At 42.7% G+C, this 26,890-nt stretch overlaps 1 protein-coding gene and 1 long non-coding RNA gene across 2 annotated transcripts in view; one reads left to right on the top strand and one right to left on the bottom strand.

The window, feature by feature from the left end:
- THOC1 (THO complex subunit 1) overlaps window positions 1-19,690 on the bottom strand; it is a 49,711-nt gene extending 30,021 nt beyond the window's left edge. Inside the window, exons 1-9 of the mRNA XM_004579608.3 lie at window positions 19,548-19,690; window positions 17,274-17,347; window positions 17,126-17,186; window positions 14,101-14,167; window positions 10,710-10,828; window positions 10,249-10,297; window positions 9,854-9,949; window positions 3,907-3,989; window positions 1,527-1,600 (exon numbers count right to left, since the gene is read on the bottom strand). Of these exons, the coding sequence (XP_004579665.1) occupies window positions 1,527-1,600; window positions 3,907-3,989; window positions 9,854-9,949; window positions 10,249-10,297; window positions 10,710-10,828; window positions 14,101-14,167; window positions 17,126-17,186; window positions 17,274-17,347; window positions 19,548-19,601 (677 nt within the window). The 5' untranslated portion in view covers window positions 19,602-19,690. The remainder of the gene's footprint in view (window positions 1-1,526; window positions 1,601-3,906; window positions 3,990-9,853; window positions 9,950-10,248; window positions 10,298-10,709; window positions 10,829-14,100; window positions 14,168-17,125; window positions 17,187-17,273; window positions 17,348-19,547) is intronic.
- A 4,108-nt stretch (window positions 19,691-23,798) lies between these two features.
- Window positions 23,799-26,206, top strand: LOC131482542 (uncharacterized). Its single transcript, XR_009247090.1, has 3 exons — window positions 23,799-24,008; window positions 24,557-24,677; window positions 26,090-26,206. It is a non-coding gene; the product is annotated as an uncharacterized LOC131482542 (long non-coding RNA).
- Window positions 26,207-26,890: the final 684 nt, after the last annotated feature.

Below are 26,890 nucleotides of genomic sequence, written 5' to 3'. Positions count from 1 at the left end.
ATAAAAGTTACATTAAATATATCATTGAAATTCTTCAACAAACATACTCACGTTCTTTCCTGTCTTTTGGTCACAAACCCATCTTGGGGAACTCTAGAAAGTAACGGCAGCTGGGCGCAGCATGGTAGCCCGTTAGTTAAATCCTCGCCTTGCACACGCCGGGATCCCATGTGAGTGCCAAGTCATGTCCTGGCTGCTCTGCTTCCCATCCAGCTCCCTGCTTATGGCTTGGGAAAGTGGTAGAGGACGGCCCAAAGCCTCAGGATCCTGCACCCACTTGGGAGACCCCGAAGAAGCTCCTGGCTTCGGAGCGGCTCAGCTCTGGCCGCCATAGTCATTTGGGGAGTGAACCAGAGGACAGAAGATCCTTTTCTCTGCATCTCCTTATCTGTAAATCTGCCTTTCCAAGAAAAATAAATAAATCTTTAAAAAATTATAAGGCATCTTTCCCCAGAAAAGTGCACATTCACAAATGATTCTATAAATTTTTAGGCGATTAATACATCTCAATAGATACTTTGACTATACTCATAGTGTGTCTGTATTTTGGCTGGACATACAATTATAACAATCAAAGACTGTCTCCAATCTCTCTTGCTGCCTGATACGACCATGTGGTTAAATTCTGACCACTCAGCTGGGAGTGGAAGCCAATGTCTACCTTTTGGGCCACAGTTCAGCTTGCTGTTTTTTTTTTCTGCTGACCAAAATGAAGACATTAGAGTCCTCTCGCACTACAGGAAAATGACAAACAATAAGGGATGATGAAACAAAAATTAGGAGGGGCTGGTATTGTGTTGTAGCATATCAATGACCACCTGAGATGTTGGCATCCCAGAGTGCTGGTTTGCATTCTAGCTGCTCTACTTTTCCAGCTTCTCTGTTTTTATGCCTGGCAAAGCAGCAAAATGTGGCTGGAGTGCTTGGGCTCCTACCAACCACATGGAGGTGTGAATGAGTTGCAAGCTCCTGGCTTTGATCTGGCCCAGCCCCAGATGTTACAGCTCTTTGGCCAGTGAGTCAGCAAATGGAAACACTCCTGGTCTCTTCCTCTGTTGCACTACCCCTGCCTTTCTCCTACTGCTTTTAACCAGCACAGGGCAAATTATTCAGAAAGAAAGTGTAAGGCTAACAAAGATGAAATCAGAAGCAGTGGTAAGAGCAAGAACGGGAGAGAAGATGGAAAGGATTTTTATTAATCTTACTCATTGTAAGTCAGCCCAATATCCAGAGGTACAGAATCCACAGCTTTAATGAAAGGGAGCAGGGCAAGAGCTCATAAAACTATCTGTAGCTGGTTTTTCCAATTCTAGGATTCTACATAAGTTAAACTATGTAAAAATGAAAGTTAAACAGTTCATTACTGATATGGGATTTATTATTTACTATGCATGAAAGTCACAAATGAAAGAAAGACATAGTCACGATTCCTTTCCTCCTTTTCAGTATCTTTTTACTTAAGAATCTGACTGGTCATTAAGGGATTATTTTAGTAAATCAACAAATCTTAAGCTCTGAAAACTTACCAAGTTGTTGGAGCTTCATCATCTCCCATTTCACCTTCTTCTACATCCATTCCTTCTTCTCTATCCTCAGTGTGCTAAATTGAAAAAAATACATGTAGCCTGTTAGGAAGCAGTCATCAAGCAGAAGACAAACACTAGAATAATAGGGGATTTGCATACTGCTAAACAACCAATCTCAAGGAAGTCTAGTCATAATAACTTCCTAGACCTACAGTTTTCTGTTAATATAAACAGAATTTCATTGTAAAGGTCCAAGAACTCATGAGGCATATGTAAATGAAATAATACATGTCACAAAGACTCCATGGAAAATTCCCAACAAATACTTCTCATAACACAGCCAACAGATTCTCTCTGGTTTGACACAAAGACAAAAAAAACAATTTAACAGTAAAAAAGGCAAGCTACATAAACAGACAATTTACAAAAGAAAGATAAATTCCAATCACCAAAAATTTCTTCAGCTCCATTAATAATCAAGGAAATGTAAATTAAGTAAGATTCACTTTTCAAGTATTTTGTCAACTAAGCCAAAATTAAAACAAAAAGAAACCCATTGATTATTCCTGGTGCTGGTATTAGGGTGCAGGAAGATTGGGGCATTCTCTATTTGCCAATGGTGGTAACATTAACAAGTATAATCGTTTTGAGAAACAACCAGGAAATAGCCATTAATATCTGATATTGCACACACACCTACCAATTTTACTCATTAGAATTATCCAAAGGGACACAAGCATATTCTAGTAATGACTTATATAATACTATCTCATTGAAATGTTGTTGACAATATTTAATCATTAGAATTAGAGGTAATCCAGATGTTCTATTGACAGATAATGAAATATTCATTCAAAGACTTAGAAGACAGTAAAAAACTGAGATCTAAAGGTACAATTGTAGAAATATATCAGTTAAAAGAAGAAATGCATTTAGAGCAGTATTTATGGTATGTTCTCACTTAGAAAAATTAACCTATCTGTACACAGACACAAAAAGCCCAGTAACATCAGAAAAATAATACTATGAATGGCTATAAAAATAAATGTACAGAAACATGTACTCCATGTGAAAACATTGATGTTTAAAACAAAAAGGACGGCTATTACATAATTTTCAATATGATTATTATAATTAAATATTTATTTAATTTACTTATTAAAAAAAAAGCATACTAAGACAGAAGGATGGAAAGACAGAAAAGAGCTTATATCTGACTTAGTTTCCGATTGCCAGCCAGGGCTGGGTGGGTCAAGCCAAAGGCACAAGTTAGAATTTCTTTTTTTCTTTTTAAAGATTTATTTATTTTTATTACAAAGTCAGATATACAGAGAGGAGGAGAGACAGAGAGGAAGATCTTCTGTCTGATGATTCACTTCCCAAGTAAGCCACAACGGCCGGTGCTGTGCTGATCTGAAGCCAGGAACCAGGAATCTCCTCCAGGTCTCCCACGTGGGTGCAGGGTCCCAAGTCTTTGGGCTGTCGTCAATTGCTTTCCCAGGCCACAAGCAGGAAGCTAGATGGGAAGTGGGGCCACTGGCCAGGATTAGAACCCGCGCCCATATGGGATCCCGGGGCGTTCAAGGCTTTAGCCAACTAGGCCACCATGCCGGGCCCATAAGTTAGAATTTCATCCGAGTCTTTATGTGGATGGCAGAAGCCCAAGCACTGGGGACATAACTTGTTTCCTTCCCAGGTGACATAGTGGGAAGCTGGATTGAAAGCACAGAACCTGGGACTTGAATCAGCACTCCTGTATGTGAAGGTGTCATAAGTAGCTATTGCATCACAACATCAGTCCCACAGATACTCTATTAACCCCTGTAATAAAAAGCACAGTGGGCCCAGCACAGTAGTCTGGTGGCTAAATCCTCACCTTGCATGTGCCAATATCCCCTAAGGTCACTGGTTTTTATCCCGGTTGCTCCACTTCTCTTCCAGATTCCTGCTTGTGACCTGGGAAAGCAGCTGAGAATGGTTCAAGGTCTTGAACCCTGCAGCCTGCATGTGAGACCCAGAAGAAACTCCTAGCTCCTAGCTTCAGATTTGCATAGCTCCGGCTGTTGCAGCCACCTGGGGAGTGACTCAATGGATGGAAAATCTTTCTCTCTATCCTTCTGTCTGTAATTCTGACTCCCCAATAAAAGGAACATAAATCTTTTAAAAATAAGATACATCAGAAAAAAGCAAGTATAGCTACTCCAAAATATACCGTAATTTAACCTTGAATAATATGCTCATAAAGAACACATATTGTATCTGTAAATTGGAAATTTCAAAATATTTTAAATTTTTGATGACTTAGTGGTCCATTCACATGAATTACCTCAGTCACAAAAGTATAAACACATTTTGTGGAAAGATTTCATATCAGTCTCACCTTCTGACCCAGGGTGCTTTCCTGCTCATTGGTATTAAAAACAGTGACATTTTCCAAGTTAAATTGACTCTGCAGGTTAAGACCTATTAAAAAGAAAAAAAGAAAAAACTTTCAATGCAAAATTTTCTGGCAGTTAAATGTGCAGGGATATAATTTGTGTTGTGTACTCTAAAAATATAAATTCATAATTCAGTAAAAAACCAAGTCAGAAATCGCTAACACTTGATTTTCAACTCCATTTATTCTTTTAAAGACTCCTTCAGGAGTGCATAGAATTCTACTTACACTATGTGGCAAATAGTTGATCCTTGCAATTCATAATTATGTAAAAACACTTTCATAATACACATTGAAGAGTAACTTTTAAAATTTGGTGAAGCACAAGTATAAATTATATTAATAAAACAAGAGTTTTATAAAATATACACAGAGTTAATGATAAACCAGAGTTTTCATTGTCCCTGAAAGATGTTAAAAACAAGCAGGTCTGGGTAAGGCTTGGAGGGATCAGTATGCTTTCATGGTCTTTGCTACTGTTCATTTCTACAACATATGCAGAAATACAGATATGTACATGCATTAGTATTGACACATATCTTCCTTAGCTGTATGAGGGAGTTCAGAAGCAGTGATTCCTCTGAAGCAATAAACAGGGCCTAGATCTTGGCTTGAAATACCATTCTTTTTTTTTTTTTTAAGATTTATTTTATTTTTATTACAAAGTCAGATATACAGAGAGGAGGAGAGACAGAGAGGAGGATCTTCTGTCCAATGATTCACTCTCCAAGTAAGCCACAACGGCCGGTGTGCGCCGATCTGATGCTGGGAACCAGGAACTTCCTCCAGGTCTCCCACATGGGTGCAGGGTCCCAAAGCATTGGGCTGTCCTCAATTGCTTTCCCAGGCCACAAGCAGGGAGCTAGATGTGAAGTGGAGCTGCCAGGATTAGAACCAGCGCCCATATGAGATCCCGGCGCGTTCAAGGCGAGGACTTTAGCCGCCAGGCCACTGTGCCGGGCCCTGAAATACCATTCTAAAACCAAACAAGGCTCTTTAGAAAACCGGGTGATTTGAAGAGTAGGGAAAATACAAAATCTGCCTGGACAGTCCTCTACCACTAAGAAAACCAAAGCGCTCTGCTATGGTTTGTTACATTTATTTCACGTTATTTGAAAAGCAGGCAGACAGTGTGACAAGAGAAATGGAAATACTCCATCTGCTGACTCTCCATATGTCTGCAACCCTAAACCAGGTGCCAGGAACTTAACCTAGGTCTTTCACATAGATGGCAAAGATCCAAGTGACGCAGCCGTTCCACGGCCTCCTACAGTACACTAGCAAGAAGCTGGACTCAGAAACAGAGCTGGGCCCAGTTCAGCAGCCTAGCAGCTAAAGTCCTAGCCTTGCATAAGCCAGATCCCATATGGGCACCAGTTCTAATCCTGGTGACCCTGTTTCCCATCTTGCTCCCTGCTTGAGGCCTGGGAAAGCAGTTGAGGTCAGCACAAAACCTTGGGACCCTGGCACCTCCCTGGGAGACCTGGAAGAGGATTCTGGCTCCTGGCTTCAGATCGGCTCAGCTCTAGCTGTTGCGGCCACTTGGGGAGTGAATCAACGGACGGAAGATCTTCCTCTGTGTCTTGCCTCCTCTATCTCTCTATATCTGACGTTGCAATAAAAAAAAAAGTCTTTAGAAACAGAGCTAGAACGCAAACCCAGTCCTTCTGATATGCTCTATGGATATCCCAAGCAACACTCACAGTGTTATGACAGAAGTCTGCCTCTTCTGCTATGACTTGAATTTTCAAATTCCCTTAAAGGCCCCAGTGGTAAATAAAAGCTTGGCCCCACATGGTAGGGTCTTCAGAAGGTCCTCAGGGAATTGGAAATGGACTTCTGAAGGCAAGTCTCAGGACAGGATGGTTGTGAAAGCCTGAGCCTGGGTGCGACCACTCTGCTTTGGCTCACGTGTGATCTTTCATCTACCACGGCCCCTATCTGGACTCTAAACTTAAGAGCTATAAGTCAAAATAAACCTGTTTCCTCATTAGGCTGGTGTTCCTAAGGTAGTCTGTGATTGTGATGAAAAGCTGACTGAAAAAAGTTTCTAGCAATTAAAACAAATAGATGATTAAATAACAAGTAAATGAGGGAGAAATTAATACAGAATAGTAAGAGGGAAAGAAAATCACCACTACGACACCCTTGCAATAATTACCTGCAAGATCCATTGATGAAAACTAAATTAGTGATCAGAAGACTGGCAGGAAGGGTGGAGAACATTTGTATAGCCCTATTTATTAATTACAAACAGGAAAAAAAAAGGATACATCAACTAAACTGCATACATGATCCAAGATAATGCCAAAATGATGACCTCAAAGGGCCAGCACGGAAGACTGAGGAACTATCACTAACTATGAGGGACATAGCAACTAAATCTAAAAAAGAAGTCTGGAACAGAACAAGAGAAGACAGTGATATGACTGGTCAGATCCAAATAATGACTGTAATTAAAGCAAATGTGGTACCAATGCTGACTTCCCAGTTATGGTAAGTGTACCACAGTTACACATGATTTTAACTTAATATGAAGGGTATTTGGGTCCCCTCTAAACCATCTTCACATTCTTAAGTCTGCAACTATTTTTTCTTTTCTTTTTTCTAAAGTTAGGATGCTAGATCAAGACACTGAGAGTAAATGAGCTTACTCAGCTGGCCATTCAGTGTGGGCTACTCTCACTATGGAACATTCTATAATTTCCATTTAGAGTTCAACATTTTAATCACAGTGTACTACACACTTAGTGGCTAAATTACATACTAAAAATGCCTCTTTATTGACTCACTACATACTAAAAATGGTTTTTAGTTGAACATAGAGTTTATTGCAGTCAATGTTAAAGATATACTAAGTAAAAAAAAAATCTGCCAAGTATTAACGGAGACAAAAGGGAAGTATTAACGGGATAATGAAAGGGAAAGTTAAAACTATGGTAGTGGTTACAATTGAAAAATAACTTTCTGAATGGTACAGTGACAAAAAGAGAAGAATGAGGAAAGTTATCTTCCACTTGCTGCTTCACTCCCTAATGTCTCCAATAGGTAGGGCTGGGCGAGGCCAAAACTGAGAGCCCAGAACTCAGTCTGGGTCTCCCAACTAGGTGACAGGGATCTAAGCAATCACAACATTATCTGCCTCCTTCTGTGGTTTACACCATCAGGAAGCTAAATAGGGAGCAAACCAGCAAAGCCTCAAACCCAGGACTCCAATATGGAGTGCAGGCATCCCAAGCAGGACGCTGCACCAAATGCTCACCCCTATAAATAAGCTTTGAAAACAGAACTTATTAAAATATATACAGCTATCTGTAGTGACAGACTGTTAGCCTTTCAATCAGCAATGAGGGAAAGAAAAACGTGTTTTCATTGTATCTTGCAAATTAAAAATATAGTGCACTGAACAAGAACTATAAAATGTTTCAAAAACAAAGAAAGTTGGGGTTGGAGATAAGTAGACAAAAGAATGCCTAGGAGTTGGACCCGGCGGCATGGCCTAGCGGCTAAAGTCCTCGCCTTGAAAGCCCCGGGATCCCATATGGGCATCGGTTCTAATCCCGGCAGCTCCACTTCCCATCCAGCTCCCTGCTTGTGGCCTGGGAAAGCAGTTGAGGACGGCCCAATGCATTGGGACCCTACACCCGCGTGAGAGACCCAGAGGAGGTTCCAGGTTCCCAGCATCAGATCGGCGCACACCGGCCCGTTGCGGCTCACTTGGGGAGTGAATCATCGGATGGAAGATCTTCCTCTCTGTCTCTCCTCCTCTGTGTATAAATGGCTGTAATAAAATGAATAAATCTTAAAAAAAAAAAAAAAAAAGAATGCCTAGGAGTTAGAACCTAGCAACTTCTAGGAACAAAACCATCATGGGTAATGTTATATCACCTTTCTACCTTGTCATCACATACTCTTTATTGATGTAACTAAGAAGCAAACTAAGAAGCAGGCAGAGGGCGAGACAGAGCAAGCAAGAGCAACTGTTCACCTACTGATTCACTCCCTCAATGCCTGCGGTGACCAGGTGCCAAAGCTGGGAGCTGGGAACTTCATTAGGACTGCCATGTACGTGACAGGAACCCAGCTACATCACTGTCTCCCAGATACACACTAGGAGAAAGTTGCAATCAGAAACCAGAGACAGGAATTCAACTTGGCTACTCCAAATGACAGATATAGATATCCTAACTGGTGTCTAAACTGCTAGGCCAAACAGCAGCCCCTTGTAACATGCTTAAATGTAAGTACATGCCTCTCAATGTTTTGGTACACAGACTGAATATCAGAGCAAAATGTTAAGAGATTTAAAATTAGACAATGAGTTTACATTATGATATATAAGGATGGCCTTTCTGAGGAAGAAATTGAGATCGAACAATGGCAAGTTAGTAATGTGACAATTTTTTAAATTAAAAAAAAAGGCTTACAAAGGGAAGAAATAACACTAAGATCCTAAGATGACCATGATCTTGAAATATTAAAGGAATTACAGGTTAAAATGCCAATTCAATACAGGAAAGAATAACAACAAATGGTGCAGGGACAACTGGGTATCTACATCCGAGGAATAAACTGAATTTCAATCTTACACAATACACAAAATTAACTCAAAATGTAGCATTGAAATCAGGAGAAATGGGCACTGGAATCAGGAGAATCGAGATGGCAGAAGAGGGTAAAAACACGTTTAAACAGATGGAGAAACATTAGCCAGGGTGAAGCAGAGAGGTCACATTCCAGGAAACAGGAGAGGACAGACCAACAGCAGAGCAGCACCTGGAGACTGACGGACACAGGAAAGCAGCAGAGACAATGGTGTGGTGTTGCAGGGATCAGATACCCCAGCACCTATCAGTGAGCGGCAATCTGAACACCAGCACCCAGGAGCTCAGGAGGAAAACCAGACAAATAACTGTCTGTCCTGCTGCTGGTTTGTTTGATTTGACTAGGAGCAGAGACAGAGCAGGGGATCCCAAACTGGTGGTGCGAGACCAGGGTGGATTTCACAGCCCAGACTCCCCTGCAAAGGAACAAAAGCCTTTTCCAATCTAAGAGTTAACTGAAGAATATATCGAGAAAATGAGAGATTTAGAATTCAGAAAACTCAATATAAGTTTCTTATCAACAATGAGAAGCACATACAGGAGTTCAAGGAATTTAAGGAATATGTCACACAGGAAATAGCAACACTGAAATAAAATCAAGCTGAATTATTGGAAATGCAGGATGCAATAGAGTAAATTGAAAATTCCATGGAAAATCTCATTTTTGATCTAGCTACAATAGAGGTTCTTCACATACTTTAATCCTCAGAACATATGAAGTATGAACTAAACATTAAAGAGAAAAACTGAAGCAGAGATATTAAAATTTGACATAATTGAACAAAATAGGGAAGGACAGATTAGGCTCTAGAAAATCCATATCTGGAGCTAGAAAGTGTTCCCAGAAGTGTATGCTTAATAGAGTACACATTTGTTTTATGCACTTTCTACAGAATATTCCATTTCACAGCACACATCTACAAAATAATACATGAAAGGAGGCAAACAGGGCTAAAAAGTAGTAACTGAAAAAATGAAAACAGGAAAATACACCTGCATTATGAAATGAAAAACAGATCTCACAGTTTTTAATCTAAATTGTTTCATTGTGTCCCATCTGCATAATACAATGAACTTTTAAAGAATCAATGACTTTGCTGCAGAATTACTTGTATTATATATAGGATTGGTATATCTGTTTGTAAGAAAAAGAAAATTAGGGTTATTTTCTATAATTTTCCACTTTTTAGGACCATTTTCCTCATATTCATTATGACAGACTTTAATCCATTGAAGTGCTAGAAAGAACTTTATGTGAAGAATTTATTTAGAGTATAAAAACTTACCTGATTTTTCAGAGAGAGGAAAAAGCCTGGCCAAAAAGAGTTGAATTCGTCCACAGAAGACTGTATTCTGTGATTTAGATAATCTTCTTAGGAGATCTAAAAACATATGGAAGTAAACATTACAAAGGAAATATCATCCAATGTTTATTAGATGTTTCTTTTTAAGTTTTATCTGGAGTGTTTGCCACACAACAGACGGCAGAGGCCCAATCACTTGAGCCCTTTCTGCTGCTTTTCCAGGCACATTAGCAGGAACTGATTTCAAAGCAGAACGGCATAGATTGAAGCTGGCACTGTGATATGGATGCTGGCTTTGCAATCAGTGGCATAAGCCAAGGTGCCACAATGTTGGACTCCATATTTACATTTTCAAAAACAATTATAGAATTACTTACCATTGCACATACGCAGTAGATAGTTCTTCCCAGCAGAATAAAATGTATTCTGAAATCAGGACAAAAATTATCACTATTCTTTAGAAATTATTGTACCCCTTTAATAATAAGTCACAGAAATAAATATTAATGATATTAACTTACATTGGGAATCTACTATGCCATTTTTGCTTCAGTAAGGTAATGCTTAATATTTCCACATTTTTAAGAAATCATGAAATAACTAGAATAAATGTGTGACACTGTATTTTGAAATTAATTTTTACTACTCAGTCAAAATGTCCACACGAAGTTGTTCCCTACACATGGCTCTTACTGGCTCTATCAAGAAAGCACAACATACAATTCTGTCACGGGAACTTATGGCAATCAACAATATTAGAAACATAAGCAAAAGATCTTCCTTCAGAACTCTGGATCTACAGAAAAGTGTCAGTGGGAAAAGAAAGCAAACCACTTACTGATTTCCAAGTAGCAACATTTTTTTCCACAAAAGTGAATATTGTGTCACATTGATCCAAAGGAAGACAATCCAAAACATCTCCCAACAATACAAAAGGTGTAGATGCAGTGCAAATACCTTCAAGTGGAACACAAGCCAATTTAAAAGTTTAAAAACTGTACAGTAAAATAGCCTATTAAAAAATTCTGATAATTATCTTAAATGAGACACTTTATTATTTATAACAAGGCTTTAGAAGCAACCCAGAAAGTTCCAAAATGTAACATACTTACGTATTTTTCAATATGCACACTAAGTAAAAATGACATAACTCTTAATAGCATCTGGAACAATAATTGATGTTAGTGCTTTTTTCTTGTGATATCATCATTTTACATTTAATTAATTTAATCCTTATAACCCTATGAAGTAGATGCTATTACTACCTTCATTTTGTAGAACAAGAAACAGTTGAGTGTCTTGCTCGTATTCACGCAGCCACAGAGCCACTATAGTAGTAAAGCTGGGACACAAGCCCACGCAGTTTGGCTCATAGTCTGTTTTTTCCATCATTGAATTATTCAAAAGAATATAATGCAGCCAATTAAAAGCAATGATTATGATACTGATAGTAACTTGGAAATGTATTATGATACATAAGGCAAAATTATAGCAGGCAGGCAGATGAGGTGAGATGAGACTTGGCCAAATGACCTGGAAAGCCCCTTACAACATTCAGATTCTGTGATATCACTTGTCCTTTGCATTCAAAAGATTTGAGGGGCATATGCCTAATCCTTAGCCACAGTTTAGTTTGGCATTTAACCCACATTTACCAACTGCAGAACTTAAGAAAACTACCTATACACCACTACAAAACATTTTGAGTTGGCAGCATTAAGCGAGGGCATGGGAATCTCCTCTCTGTGAGCGACAGCAAAATAAGCAGAACTCGCACAAGCCGCATCCCAGCTACCCACTATACACATCCCAGGACACACCATGCTATACTTGCATTTCCTTGTTTTCTTTACAGTGTTTTTTTCTGCCTAACATGTCCTCTTCCTCATCACACACTACACTCTGAATCCACATTTCAAAGTACAGTAAATGTTAGCTCATCTGGTATCTCTGAGTACAGCCTCTCTGTAATCACAATCTAATGCATTTACTATAAACATTTAGGATATCCCAATTATCTTTGCAACACAGACTGTAAGATTTTCAAGTGTGGATCTTATTTGCATATTTTAACTAGTGACACCAAACAGCAGCACAATAAACATCTGTTGAGTTGAACTTTAAAACATGAGTAATTTGAGAACATTTTACCATTTTTCTCAAGAAGCAACTTGTCTCAAACAAAAATTCATTTACATCTTTATTTACAGTTTAAATTCACAAATTCTCATCTTTCTCAACTAAAGAGTTCTAATGGTAGACTTTGTGACAACTTCAAATGTTAAAACATCCCAGTTTAACAACAGCAATATGAAGGTACTCAATGGCCCATGAACACACTGTAAACTAGGCAAGGAATGCTGCCCTGTGGAAATCATTTAAGTATGTTCATGAATGAATGATTATGCAGCTTATATAAAAATTAAAAATGTAAAGTCAGAAGTTCGGAACTTAAGCTCACTTCATTGGGAAACCATTTTTACCTTCTGTGTTCAAGCTTTAGCAGAAATTAAATATTAAAAAATACTACAGTGTGTGAAGAGCATTTTACAGATTAAAAGGTACTTTTCACACATATAATCTGAATTAATCAAACTAGTATCTTAACCAGACTGGTTAAACAATGCTGGTAATTTTCTCATTTGTTCCTGAAAATATTGAATGAACTTCTTACATTGTTGGGCATTATGTACTTACTATGCCTCTTAAAACCATCCAATAAGGCCACTGCCCCATTTGAAAAGCCCTCTACCTAGTTTTCTTGCCAGTCCTTTTACAGCAGTTCCTTCTCCTAATCCAATTCTCCCACAGCTGCTCCTTAGCTGATACTAACTTTTTACAGGACCTTACTCCACGCTCCTCTTTCCTCACCAGTCTTTTTCCTTTTCAAACTAAGGGTTAATTGGAGAAGCTTAGAAAAAGATATTCCAAAACACGTGGTAACTTGGAGGTTGTTTGTACAGATAATAACCAAAGAAACTCCAAAAATTTTAGAAGCCTAATTACTTGTCTGATAAATAACTTATAGAAAGATTGTCTGTTTGAAAAAACTGAAGCGGGCCCGGTGGCATGGCCTAGCAGCTCAAGTCCTTGCCTTGAAAGCCCCGGGATCCCATATGGGCGCTGGTTCTAATCCCGGCAGCTCCACTTCCCATCCAGCTCCCTGCTTGTGGCCTGGGAAAGCAGTCAAGGACGGCCCAAGGCTTTGGGACCCTGCAGCCACGTGGGAGACCCGGAAGAGTTTCCTGGTTCCCGGCATCGGATTGGCGTGCACCGGCCCGTTGCGGTCACTTGGGGAGTGAATCATCGGACGGAAGATCTTCCTCTCTGTCTCTCCTCCTCTCTGTATATCTGGCTTTCCAATAATAATAAAAAATCTTAAAAAAAAGAAAAACAGAAGCTGTAAATAGCAACAACCAAATGATCCACACACCAGGTGTTTTCCAAAGCCATACTAAGGGTCCCTTGCCCACCATATGAAATCCAACATTTTTCACATTCAGGGCCTCAAGTCTCAGCCTGAATCTGAAGCCGGGCTCTTTGCCCATCTCTACTCTTTCAGGTCTACTTTCTTTTCTTGCGGTTGCTGTTACTTACTGTGTGAACCTGATTCAATTTATTGTGTCAGGTTCAAAAGAACCTGGTCCCGATTTTCTACTCAACTCCAACACTCCTGTTCCCCCACAACTCTCTAGCTAGGCTGAACTTGGTCCTTGCATAGTGAGCCCCTTCCCGGTTCCTATCTGACCCACCATCTCCCCTAGTCCAGCCATCCTGTTACAGCTTCCTCTCTAAAACCTTTCCTGATTACCTTGATTCTGGTAACTTCGAAGTCATTTTTACCCTATTGTCAACAACCACATTTCATTCCTATTTCAACTACAGTAATTACAAGTTAAGACAGTCATACATTGTTTCTTCCATTAGACACATTGTTTCTTCCATTACACACTAGCCCTTTATAGGGAGATTGATCACCAAATCTCCAAGTCTGAGCTCAGAAGGCACATAGGAGATACATTATACTTGTGGAATCAACGAAACTAGAGAACAAGAGTGCCAAAATGTGCCCTGTGTAACAGGGATGATAAATAAGTATGACCTAATTTGATTAGGACAACTAATAGTGAGAAGAATGAGTAAAATCAGACAGGTAAAGAGGTAAGAGAGAGAAAAATTTTAAATAAAACATGTCCAAAATTACTTAAAACACACACATATGCACTTACCTTCAGTTACGCCCGCAATAGCAAGAGAAATAATAGCTAAAACGTTTTCACACGAGGAATGATTTATCTACGGAGGAGAAATAATTCAGGGGGAAAAGTTCATGCTAATCTGATAACAATAAAAGCATATCCTGACATCAAGTTTTTACAAATACAAGAAAAAGTATTTCCTATAGAATATAACATTTTCTAAGATGAACTATAAAAAATGGAGAGTAACAAGCAGTAACTGCAAAAGTACGGCTAGTAAATAAAAATCGGGCAACAAAGTAAAAATCCAATGGTCTCAGAAGACTATACCAGGACCCAGCGGCATGGACTAGCGGCTAAAGTTCTCGCCTTGAAAGCCCCGGGATCCCATATGGGCGCCGGTTCTAATCCCGGCAGCTCCACTTCCCATCCAGCTCCCTGCTTGTGGCCTGGGAAAGCAGTTGAGGACAGCCCAAGGCTTTGGAACCCTGCACCCGCGTGGGAGACCCAGAGGAGGTTCCTGGTTCCCGGCATCGGATTGGCGTGCACCGGCCCGTTGCGGCTCACTTGGGGAGTGAAACATCGGATGGAAGATCTTCCTCTCTGTCTCTCCTCCTCTCTGTATATCTGGCTTTCCAATAATAATAAAAAATCTTAAAAAAAAAAAAAAAAAAAAAAGAAGACTATACCAGCACTAATAAGGCTATAAGATAATCAAGCACAGAAGTGTGGAGACCTTAATTAATAGCAAGGGGCAAAGGTAAGACTGGTGAAATTAGTGCACCTGTGAGAAAAAACGGAAAGCTCAGAAAAATAATTTGCCTAATGCCTCACAACAGGAAAGTACACCTGAAAAAGAGGCAGGACCAGTTGCATAAAAAACCTTTCTAATAAGAAACGACATTGCATTGTGGCAATTACAAAAAACCCACCTTTTTAGACACCAAAGATAAACTACTGACATTTTTACCTTTCATTCAGGAGTTCCACTATTTATATTTATTTTTTTAATAATATTCATATATTTTTAAAAGATTTTATTTTTATTGGAAAGGCAGATATACAAAGAGAGAGACTGTCCATCCATTGGTTCACTCCTCAAGTGGCCGCAAAGGCCGGAGCTGAGCTGATCTGAAGCCAGAAGTCTCTTCCAGCTCTCCCACATGAGTGCAGAGTCCCCAGGCTTTGTGCCATCCTCGACTGCTTTCCCAGGCCACAGGCAGGGAGCTGGATGCAAAGTGGAGCAGCCAGGATTAGAACCAGTGTCCATATAGGATCCTGGGTGTGCAAGGTGAAGACTTTAGCTACTAGACTAAGGTGCTGGGCCCCAAATCAGATTTTTTCATGATTAAATTTCTTCATTGATGTTGGCCAGGCCTTAAATTTCTTTTTAAAGATTTATTTTGGGCCCGGCGGCGTGGCCTAGCGGGTAAGGTCCTCACCCTGGGTGCCCCGGGATCCCATATGGGCGCCAGTTCTAATCCCGGCAGCTCCACTTCCCATCCAGCTTCCTGCTTGTGGCCTGGGAAGGCAGTTGAGGACGGCCCAATGCCTTGGGACCCTGCACCCGTGTGGGAGACCTGGAGGAGGTTCCAGGTTCCTGGCTTCGGATCGGCACTGCACCGGCCGTTGTGGCTCACTTAGGGAGTGAATCATCAGATGGAGGATTTTCCTCTCTGTCTCTCCTCCTCTGTGTATATCCGCCTTTCCAATGAAAATAAATAAATCTTTAAAAAAAAATTAATAAAGATTTTATTTTCATTACAGAGTCAGATATACAGAGAGGAGGAGAGACAGAGAGGAAGATCTTCCATCCAATGTTTCACTCCCCAAGTGAGCCGCAACGGGCCGGTGCGCACCGATCTGGTGCCGGGAACTTGGAACCTCCTCCAGGTCTCGCACACGGGTGCAGGGTCCCAAGGCATTGGGCCGTCCTCCACTGCCTTCCCAGGCCACAAGCAGGAAGCTGGATGGGAAGTGGAGCTGCCAGGATTAGAACTGGCGCCCATATGGGATCCCGGGGCGTTCAAGGCGAGGACTTTAGCTGCTAGGCCATGCCGCCCGGTCCCAGGCCTTAATTTTTTTTAAGATTTATTTATTTATTTTATTATTATTGGAAAGCCGGATATACAGAGAGGAGGAGAGACAGAGAGGAAGATCTTCCATCCGATGTTTCACTCCCAAAGTGAGCCGCAATGGGCCGGTGCACGCCAATCTAATGCCGGGAACCAGGAAACTCTTCCGGGTCACTCACGTGGGTGCAGGGTCCCAAAGCCTTGGGCCGTCCTCGACTGCTTTCCCAGGCCACAAGCAGGGAGCTGGATGGGAAGTGGAGCTGCCGGGATTAGAACCGGCGCCCATATGGGTTCCCGGGGCTTTCAAGGTGAGGACTTGAGCCACTAGGCCACGCCGTCGGGCCCTAAAGATTTATTTTTATTGGAAAGTCAGACATACAGAGAGGAGGAGAGACAGAGGAAGATTTTCTATCCACTGGTTCGCTTCCCAAGTGGCCACAACAGGCACTGAGCCTATGTGAAGCCAGGAGCCTCCTCTGGGTATCCCACACAGGTGCAGGGTCCCAAGGCTTTGTACTGTCCTCAACCTCTTTCCCAGGCCACAATCAGGGAGCTGAACAGGAAATGGGGCCACCAGGATTAGAAACAGTGCCCATATGGGATCGCAGCAAGTGCAAGGCAAGGATTTTGCTGCTAGGCTACTGCGTCACTCCCAGGTCTTAGTTATTTACCCATGTTTTCTCATGAGGGCTTGGAATCCCAGTTGCATCCTTGGATAAGACATTTCTTGCCGTGATCGGATGGATCACTGTTCATACAGCCTACCTTCAGTCTCTAGTTCCTGCTAGGACTGCAGCTCACCCTCTCATATCTCACTAGGAAAGGATTTTCTTATTACACCAAACAAACTGTGCTATGAAAAAGCCTTGTGTTTTTTTTTTTAGCATTTACTTATTTTTTATTTGAAAGGCAGAGACAGAGATAGATTTCTGTCTGGCTTATTAACATGCTATCAGTGAATAAAGGAAAGACATACTCACAATTTCTTCTTCAAGAACACCTCTGAAAGCCTGGTCAAGTGTACATTTTTTTTCATTTTCACTATCAGAAAAAAAAAGTCATTTAAAAAATAGCTCTGCATAAGTATAAAGAGGTAGGAAAGTATTTTTCACAGGTAACAATGCTTACCTGCCAGGTAACTGGCCAAATGTACTCAACAGCGGCTTGATATTTTTGTTGTTCAAGGCCTCTCTGGTAGATTTCTAGGCACAAATGGCAAATAATTGGAATAATTCTATTACCAAAAAAAACAGCATTTCTGGCCCCATGTGAAGTAAGATCCTGTCCTGTCCTGTCCCAAGAGGTTGGCTCTCACTGTCCTCAAAGGTTTTCAACCCACTCACCATTTCAAGTCCCTCAACAGAATGGTTTATTTAAAAGAGAAAAACATATCATTTATCAACACTAGGTCTTTCTCCCCATACAAAATTCATACCTAAAAAAGTACCAATTTTTCTTTCCTAGTTCCTATTCTAAATGACACTTACTGATACAAAGCCACGTCTTTAAATCTTGCAAGCGCTTCCTAGACTTTTCATCTTACGATTTCCTTCCCACCATCTGCACCTCTTCAAATTCCATCTCATGAGAGTATTCTACTTAAAAACAAACTAACAAAAAAAAGTGGTTCCTTATTTACATGTTTCAGCTTTGAAATGTCATAGCTTTCTCAAAGTCCCTGTTCATGTCAATCCATTCTTCCTTATTTACAACTTCTTTCCATACCCTCCACTGGTCTAGCCACCTGATTTTCTTTAAGCTGACTCTAACATAGTCACAAACTCATGCCACCCTTCCCACCTGCTCACCCAAATGCTACCTTCCTCCAAACCCATCTCGAGACCTACCTCCTGTCAGCTCCATGCCCAGCAGTCCCCGACACACAGAAAGCATTGATCATAATTTAAAGACAACACTTCAAAGTCATTCATTCCGTAAAAATTCACACATGCTTGGGAAATAATCTTATTACCACAGGACTTAGATCTAGACTAGAAGGTCCAATTCTTGTTTTTGTGGGCTTAGTAAACTGGAGCCTATCTCTTTATCCCCTTGTCTCATCAGTGAAATGTGGGGGTTGGTTGTGGATCCTTATTACTAGCAACAGCAGCACCACATGGGAATTTGTTAAGTACAGAATGTTGGGCTCCATTCCTGACTCACTAAACCAAAACTGTCAGTTCAGGAGATTTCTAAGTGATCCCAAAATAGAGACGCCCAGGAGGCACTGGATGCAGTGGTCTGTAACTACATGGCCCCTTCAAGGATCAGTAAGACTTTGAAGATTTCTAACAGCTGTAGCAGAATTTCAAAACAGTGGGACGCTGCACAGCACACACACACACACAGATTCTGAGGATGTGCACGGGTTATTGTCTATTAAAAAAAAACAACTGGAGGCAGCCATTGGTCCCAGTGGTCCAGACGCTGCGTGGGGCACGGGCTGTGCTACTGCTCCAGTCTCCTGCGGATGCACTGTGCGGGAGGGTTCACCTGGCTGGGCCCCTGTCACCAACACGGGACACCAGCCCACAGGTCCCTGGCTCCCGGTGGTTGCCGGCATTTAGTGAACATAGTCTCTCAAAGAAAAGAAAAAACAAAGGCTTCTTAAAAACCAGCAACAAAGGAATTTAACACTAGGGAGGAGAAAAAAAACCACCTCGCAAACAAGAAAACCACTCAGTAGCCGAAGAATGCGTTTTCTTTCACAGGATTTTCGTTTTGGCATTTACTAACGAAGCAGTTAAAACATTTGAGTAGTTGAGTCATGTAGAAATACTGGCATGAACTCTCAAGACGAATACAGCCCACTTAAGAACAGCAACGTCTTCGTACAAACAGCTCTACGAGGGGCAACATAAACGCGAGTTTTCGACATCAACAAAAAAACTCAGTTTAGTATCGTGGGGGGCGGTGTCTCCGTCTCTACCTCACGCACCAGGGACAATAAAACCCAGCCTACTCCGCACCGTTGTTTCTCCTCCTTCAAGTGTTTCCTTTCTCACTCCGGGGGGATGTGTTGGCCTCTCCCCGCCCTCAGCCGAACAAGAAGAGCCTCACCCTTGGGAAACGGGGAAGGTTGAAGGCGTGAGGAAGAGGCGGCGTTGACACCACCTGGCGGGAGCCCGTCCGGCCCCTCAGCGGACGCCTGCCCGCCTCCCACACAAGGCTCCGAGGCCGTCCAACACGCGAGGTCCCCGGCGTCCCGGCCAGCGGAGTCCGGCGGGCGCCTTTGCCTCCCTCCCAGCCCCCCGACAGGGCCAGGAGCGCAGGCTGCGGCGGACACGCCTCCGTCTTGCTTTATGGGCGGGAGGCGGAGAGGGGCAAACCTGCAGGAATTTCCTAGAGGAAAGAGAAAGATTAGCCCAGGGTCAGGCCAGCGCACACCCGCCAGTGGCTCACCGTAAACCGAGTACGCGCTTCGGGCAAACTGAAGAGCGGCGGCGTCGGAGACATCTTCCTGGCTGCGCGTGCCCGCCACCGCGCTGCGGCGCTCCCCGATGACGTTAGCCGGAAGCAGCGAGATTGGCTGTGAGAGCGGCTAGAGTGGCCTGTGGGCGAAGGTGGCAAGGTGGCAAGCCCGGCTGTCGGCAATGAACGTGGTGGCTGAGTCTCCCGGTCTAGGCTTAGTCCCGGTTGTTGAGTAACCCTTGGGGCTAAGGAGACTTGGACAATTGCACTTTGGTTACTGGGTAAAGGCCTGTCGCGCACGAGCGCTCGCGTGGTCTTCCTAATTGGGTGGAGAGGGAGGGAAGGTGCAGAGGGCGAATGGCTGCTCATTGCGGCAGGTGTCCGCTGCCCGGGCATCCTAGGCAGGTGCCTAATCTACGGGCAACTGAGGCGGTTTTGGCAGTGGCCCTGGATCGCCCGCCCACAGGCATCCCCGGCTGGTTCAGACGGTGGGTGCAGGCACTGGAGCTTGTTCTTGGACATAAAAACCTCGAGTGAGGTAATGTCTTGTAGGTGAGGATTGTCAAGCAACTGTACTCCTTCTATATACCTTTACCCTTAGAATGGGTTTTATTTCAAAAGAACCAGGAGCAGTGCTGTACTTGCTTCTGACTGTAAAATGCGCGGCATCGAGTTCCAAAGAAACACCCTTTGCAGACCCCTCATTCCCTTTCCCAGAGGAAGCTTGGCCTGCGAGAGGCCATGTGGCAGGAAACTTGAGTTAGGCTGTGGGACCACTACCATGAGCTTCCTGGGAGCTCATGAAATCTTACCTCAAAATTTGCTTCTGGAGATCCTGCTTGCATTAATTTGGGTCTACAAAGAAACAGGCATCAAATGAAATTAGATGTGCATGATATTTATTGTGGAGAAATCAAGAAAAAGATGGAGAGCTTGCAGACATCAGTGAAGCCATGGGGGTGGGCGGGAAATACGATTAGGTAAGAAGTTTCTGGGTGCACTGCAGTTCCAGGAAGGGGTTGGCTTTGTCACTGCACAAGCTCCCTTGTTGGTTTCATGTAATGAGGTTGCTCTGGTGTGTCGGCTGTCTCATTATTTACTGGAGCCAGCCTTAGAAGGCATGACCCAGGGTGAAGACCACTGTTCCTGCTAGAACAGGAGGTAGACTAAATAGAGGTGGCCCATTGACCCACCAAATGGCATGAGATCTGGCATTAGGAGAGTTTCTGATGGAGGAGCTAAGGAAACTGCAGGTGAGCATAAATCCCTGCAGGTGAGCATAAGAACCACACAGGGAGCAGTTCAGACCAGGCCAGGGAACAGTAGGTACTGAGTGGCATTTTTGTCACAGGTCAGGGATGAACCAGGCTGGGTCAGTTCATATCACCTGATGGCAAATCCTAGCACCAGAAAGGAGGATGGATTCAGCTGGGTTGGGCCACAACCATTTTATATGAGGGCCAGGACTGGGTGCCAGCTGGTTTGGCCTAGGCTGTATAGTCCAAACCAGCAAGATCTCCAATCACAGTGAAAGTCACAGGATCTGTGGCCTGATTGTGGAGTGCACGGGGGTCTCCTCGATCGTTAAAGGCTGTGCAGTGGACTGCATGCCTAGATGCACATGGGAGACGTGACAACCAGTTTACTGAGACCTGCAGAGGAGATCTAGTACCATGGAGGGCAGAACAAATTTGACAGCTCTCCGGCCAAGCTTTGACAATGAATAGTAGTAGGTGAGTGGAGACTTTAAGATGGACTATGTCAGCCAATAGACTTTGGAAAGATTTCCTCATCCTTGGAGCAACAAAATCACCAGCATCTCAGAACTACTGAAACTACTTAAGCGGTACCCTCAGAGCAGAATTCACTTTGGGAATCTAGGATGACATCGGGTGGCTGTCTCCCAGCCTTGGGTACTGGTGCAGGTGGGTTCATGGGAGTGGCCCTCCCAACTTTCCCTAGATGCAGGAAGAAAAAAGGAGATTGAAGACAGTTGTCTCATTTGATTTCCTGCCATTCCTTGAACTTCCCCACCCTAATCGTTGGTCTGCATGAGCATGCATCCTTTTTTTATTTTTTTAAATATTTTTATTGCAAAGTTAGATATACAGAGAGAAGAGACAGAGAAAATCTTCCATTGACTGGCTTACACCCCAAGTGACCACAATAGCCAGAACTGAGCTGATCCAAAGGCAGGTGTCAGGAGTTTCTTCCAGGTTTCCCATGTGGGTTTAGGGTCCCAAGGTCTTGGACCAAACCGACTACTTTCCCAGGACAAAAGCAGGACAAAAGCTGGAAGGGAAGCATGGTTGCTGGAACACGAGCCAGCATCCAGATGATCTCAGCGTGTGCAAGGCCAGGACTGTAGCCACTGGGCTATCATGGAGGTCCCACATATGCATCCCTCTTAACTCTGTAAACATCATCACAAACAAAATAAATGTATTATTAAAGAACCAGTTACTGAAAAAATCATTACAACCCCCAAATGAAATACTTCTAAGGTGCTAAAGCTAGAAGAAGGGAAGTAATGCTGGCAATCACTATAAACCATGATGGGGAATACCTGGGTCATGAGCCATTTAAGACCAGCAAAGTCATTTGGTTTCATCCTCCTTTGGAACCATACATAGGAATCAAAAATCAATAAATTTATGGCAGGCTAATTTTTTTTAAAGATTTATTTATTTTTATTACAAAGTCAGATATACAGAGAGGAGGAGAGAGAGAGGAAGATCTTCTGTCTGATGATTCACTCCCCAAGTGAGCGCAACGGCCGGTGCTGTGCCGATCTGAAGCTGGGAACCCGGACCTCTGCCAGGTCTCCCACATGGGTGCAGGGTCCCAATGCTTTGGGCCATCCTCAACTGCTTTCCCAGGCCACAAGCAGGGAGCTGGATGGGAAGTGGGGCCACTGGCTGGGATTAGAACCAGCGCTCACATAGGATCTCCGGGGCGTTCAAGGCAAGGACTTTAGCCACTAGGCCACGCCGCCAGGCCCCACAGGCTAATTTTTAAATTGATAATGTTATATGGTCCACAGTAATGTTATTTATACCCAATGGCCCTTAGGAGGAAAAAGTGTTCCTCACCCTCTGTAAATGGAAACTACACTATGGATAGTAAAACAAGAAAGAAAACTATTAGGACATTCAAAAGAATCCGACCTACAAAAATCCAAAGTTGAGAAATCAGAATGGCGTTTGAAAGAAGTAAATGGACATCATATCAGTGTGACTGCTCAATGATAAACATTAAATGTGCATAGAAAATTCATGCTGTACTCTACAAGAGCAAAAAATGAATTTTTTGTCTCCAAACAAAAATCAATCTTTCAAGTTCAGCTTGATAAGGTTATACCATTTCAATACAAGCTATCAATAAATGGTTGTGAAAGTATAGGTTAAAACAGGTGGGTGGTTTGGTCAAGACTGTAAGATTGCTAGCGGGAACACTAATCTGTTGACCAACCTCTGTTTATCAAAATGCTCTTGCACAAGTCTTGGGCTCCGTGATACCTGTCTATGTCCTGAAGGCCCTAAGTGCTTACTTCCTTGCTTCTTCCTCTTCGCTCAACCTTCGTCGTTCACCTTGTTTTCTCTGCAGGTGTCTTCCTATATCATTATAGTAATTTCAACTTACACCTTGTGCAAGATTTGCAAAACGTTACTTGTAATTATAGGTTAAGTTCCCTATCTCTATTAGTGTAGAGGTCACTTCTTCATAGTTGTCTCACTATCCCCCATACTCACACCAAATCTACAACTGAATGTATGTACAGGCTTACTCTTCCCAAGGGCTTTCCAAACCTGACTTTGCTATTTTCACCATTCTCTCTGTAATCCAGGCTCAACACTTTCAGAGTCATCTGACCACTGCTTTCCCTTTGGTTCCTCTTCTTGCCAACCACATTGTTTTTTTTGCAACGATAGTTTGGTGATCCTGGCGCCTGCAAGGCGAGGATTTTGCCACTGTGCCACCGCACCGGACTCCACTCTCCCATTTTGGCCTGTCGCTTCAGCTGGGGTTGCTGCAGCGACGGCCGGCGGGGCAGAGCCATTTCGGTGCCCAACAGACAATAGGAACGGCCAGAAGAACGGGCGGCGAGCCGGTGGCGACCAGGTCCTGCGGGCGCCGAGTGCGCATGCGGGGCGCGGATGTTCGGAAAGAGAACCGGCCGGGCTCGGCGCGCGCGCACTCGGGCGCCTCCGCAGGGCGGGGCCTGAGCCGTCCCCGGGCGCGGCCGGGGCCTCGCGCGCCGGCGGAGAGCGCCAAGGGCCGGGAGGAGCCGGAGGCTCGGCGGGCCGGCTCTGGGGAGTCGCTCAGGGTCCCGGAGCGGTCCTGTCAGAGCGGAGGCGGAGCTCTCGCTGCTCCCGGGCTCCGTCGGGGCAGCTGCGGGGCTCGCCTTCCTCAAGGCTGCCGCGCGTCCAGAGAACTGACGAGAAGGGAAAGGTGCTTCTTACTCCTGTTTTGTAGCTCACACAGGTTCTGTGGGATGCAGGATGGTTTTTCGTGGGAGTTCTCAGCACTTCTGTGCAGGTTGCACTTCAGTGGTCCCTCCTCGTCAGGTCCAGCTTAGTCGCAGTGGTTCTCGCCAGGCCACGTGAGTCCTTCCAAGCCCAGCGCGTCTGTCAGGGAGAGTTACAGTCTTAACGCCTTGAGAGAATCATCAGTACAAGTCAAACGTCGTTTAATTTTACAGGATAAGAAAGAAAACAACGTCAGAGGGCAAAAGAAAAATAAGTAAGTGTGAGGACGTCCCTAATCGCTCAGGTCGCTAATCCCCCGCTCCCAGGACAGTGAAAACATTAGGCGGAATGTGAGACTGTGGCTTGACCAGAACCATTGTCAGACATGAAAATCATGGGCATTTTCTTCCTATTTCAGTTGTTTCATGGACTTGGTGTGAGTGGGTGAAAGACTTAGCACTCCACCTGGGGATAAAATCATGTTCTTCAGTGCTTTCAGGAGGAGTTTAATCAGTTTTTCCTTTTGCCTAGAGGTCACCAGGAAGGCAATGTGGATGTTGTCCCTCCGCCTGGAAAATGCTGCCCGTGGACCGGTGGTCTTTCTGTGTGAAAACGGTGGCTCTGCGTCAGGCTCATCCACCAACCCTATAACGTGAGTCAGAGACCAGGAATATGGTGTTTGAAAACTATTTTATTAGATGCAAGAAACGTTTACATATGAGCTCCTCCGCATAAATCAAGATAGGAACTAAGTCTTCACAAAAATCACAACAAAGATGACCACTGAACTTCAGGTATTTCATTAAATGCTTTTGCAGTGACTTTTCTTGGCTTCAGTATTTTCAGTCAGTCATATGAATTAAATTTATTTTTAAACATAGAGCTTAAAATAAATCTGGCATTTGCCCCAAACTAAATTTTTAAACCCAGCTTGTCCTTTATTTTATTCCCATTTTTAGGTAGTCTTAGGAATTTTGTTGTTTTTCTGAGAACTGAACTTCATGTTGCTTTTCAGTTAGATACGAATGAAAAAAATGTGGATGGTGAGACAATACAAGTGTCAGTGGTAAGTGTAGGTGGGAATGACAAGGCACCCAGCAAGACTGGAAACTTGCATTGAGCCTTTGTCGTTTACTCACCTACAAAGCTGCTTGGCTTTAGTAAAAAGACAGAAGAAATTTATGTTCATCTTGTTAATTAAAAAATTTCTACCTGTGATAGAAGAAATTAGCCAATATTTAGATTCCCTTCCAGATTTAAAATTTTATTATCTCCTTGAGAATGATGTCTTCAAAGGCACTGTGGCTATTTGAGATCATTCCAGAATTATATGAAGAGCCTAAGTATAACTGAAATGCCAATATTTGTATAAGTAAAAAAACATCATATTATTATGCATATTGATTCTTTAACATGGACTGAGCACTGCCCTGTATGCATTGTACCTATTACTTCATTAAAACTTCAAAAGAATTCAATGATTTCAGTAAGTTGCATGGTATTTCAAAAATGCTTACCACAAATGTGTTCAGAATGCGATATAGCTAAGTTCCTATAGAAACTCTAGCTAACATTGCCAAGAAAATATGATACTTACTATGTTTAATAAAACTTTTCAGTGGGCATTAGAATTGTTCTAATGTAAAACAACTTCACTTGATTCTAAACAACTTTAGTAAACAGAAGGCTGTGAAAATTTAATGTCCGTTCTCTTTCAAGAAGTTGGATTTAAACAGTTAATATTTACACAAAAGGAGATTATATGCACATATTTTTCTAGATCTGAGAAGTGAATCAGGAAAAATGCACAGCTTTATCTCAGTGTACTCCTTCTGAGATCAGCCAAGATTTTCTTTCCACAGGTTAGTCAGCCTTGGGAGTAAGTGTGTTTTGACATTTTGAGGACCACTGTGGACTAGGTGCTGCCTGGGTAAAGTTGGGGCTCTGGGCATCTGTCGAGATGCCAGCAAAGGAAAGTGTAGAGCAAGCTTGGAGCTTCAAGTCCTTAAGGCTTCTGACGCACCCTGGAATGCTGTCCTCTAACATCTGGTTCTTATTTCTTAGGAGGTGCTATTCCATTCAACTGCAAAAATACTTGCATTGACCCCAGAAACAGAATGGAGAAGAAGAGGGAAACAGATTTCTGTAAAGCAGTGACTTCCCTACATGATGCCTTTGCCACCACACTCTCAATGCAAGTATGCAAATGGTTGATAGTAAAGCTTATTCCAAGAGTGGATGCCGTTGTGTTTGTGGAACCCTGAGATGTTGAGTGTGTCATCATAATAAGAGAGATAATCCCATATCAGGGAGATAATAACATGCATTTGGTTGTTACAAACCCTGTCTCATTTTTGCATCACCCAGCTATCCAAATTTCTCCCTCTTATTCAGCAACAGTCCACTGAAATTCCAAGCCCAAGTATGTTTTCTGACCCATTGCTGTTTACACATTCGTTTTTAAGGCCCTGAGGTGGGTAAATCACCTTTATTGTCAGTGACAGGCTCTCCACTCAATACGTCTTTCCCATTCATACTCATCACAGCTCCTGTCACTCACCTCAGTCACAGCTTAAGGACGTCCGTACCAAATATCTGAAAACACAATTTTTTTCTGGTATTTAAAAGTGATATTTCATCATTTTCTTCTCCTTCCCATCAAGCAAAGACATACTGAATTCAAACCTCCTGCCTAAAACTCTCTATGACTAGAAGAGAGACAGTAGTTAATACTGACCAATTAATAAATGGCATCCATATATATGCTACATATTTTTTTCAGTAACAATCCTGTATATACTTGGTCTTTTTTCCCTGTTTGTTTTAATATTCTTTTTATTGCTGCTTCTTACATTCCCTAGGGCA

This window comes from Ochotona princeps, chromosome 18 (genome assembly GCF_030435755.1).
Source record: "Ochotona princeps isolate mOchPri1 chromosome 18, mOchPri1.hap1, whole genome shotgun sequence".
Taxonomy (NCBI): domain Eukaryota; kingdom Metazoa; phylum Chordata; class Mammalia; order Lagomorpha; family Ochotonidae; genus Ochotona; species Ochotona princeps.
Note: the sequence above shows the minus strand (reverse complement) of the source record. Positions and strands in the feature narration are given on the sequence as shown.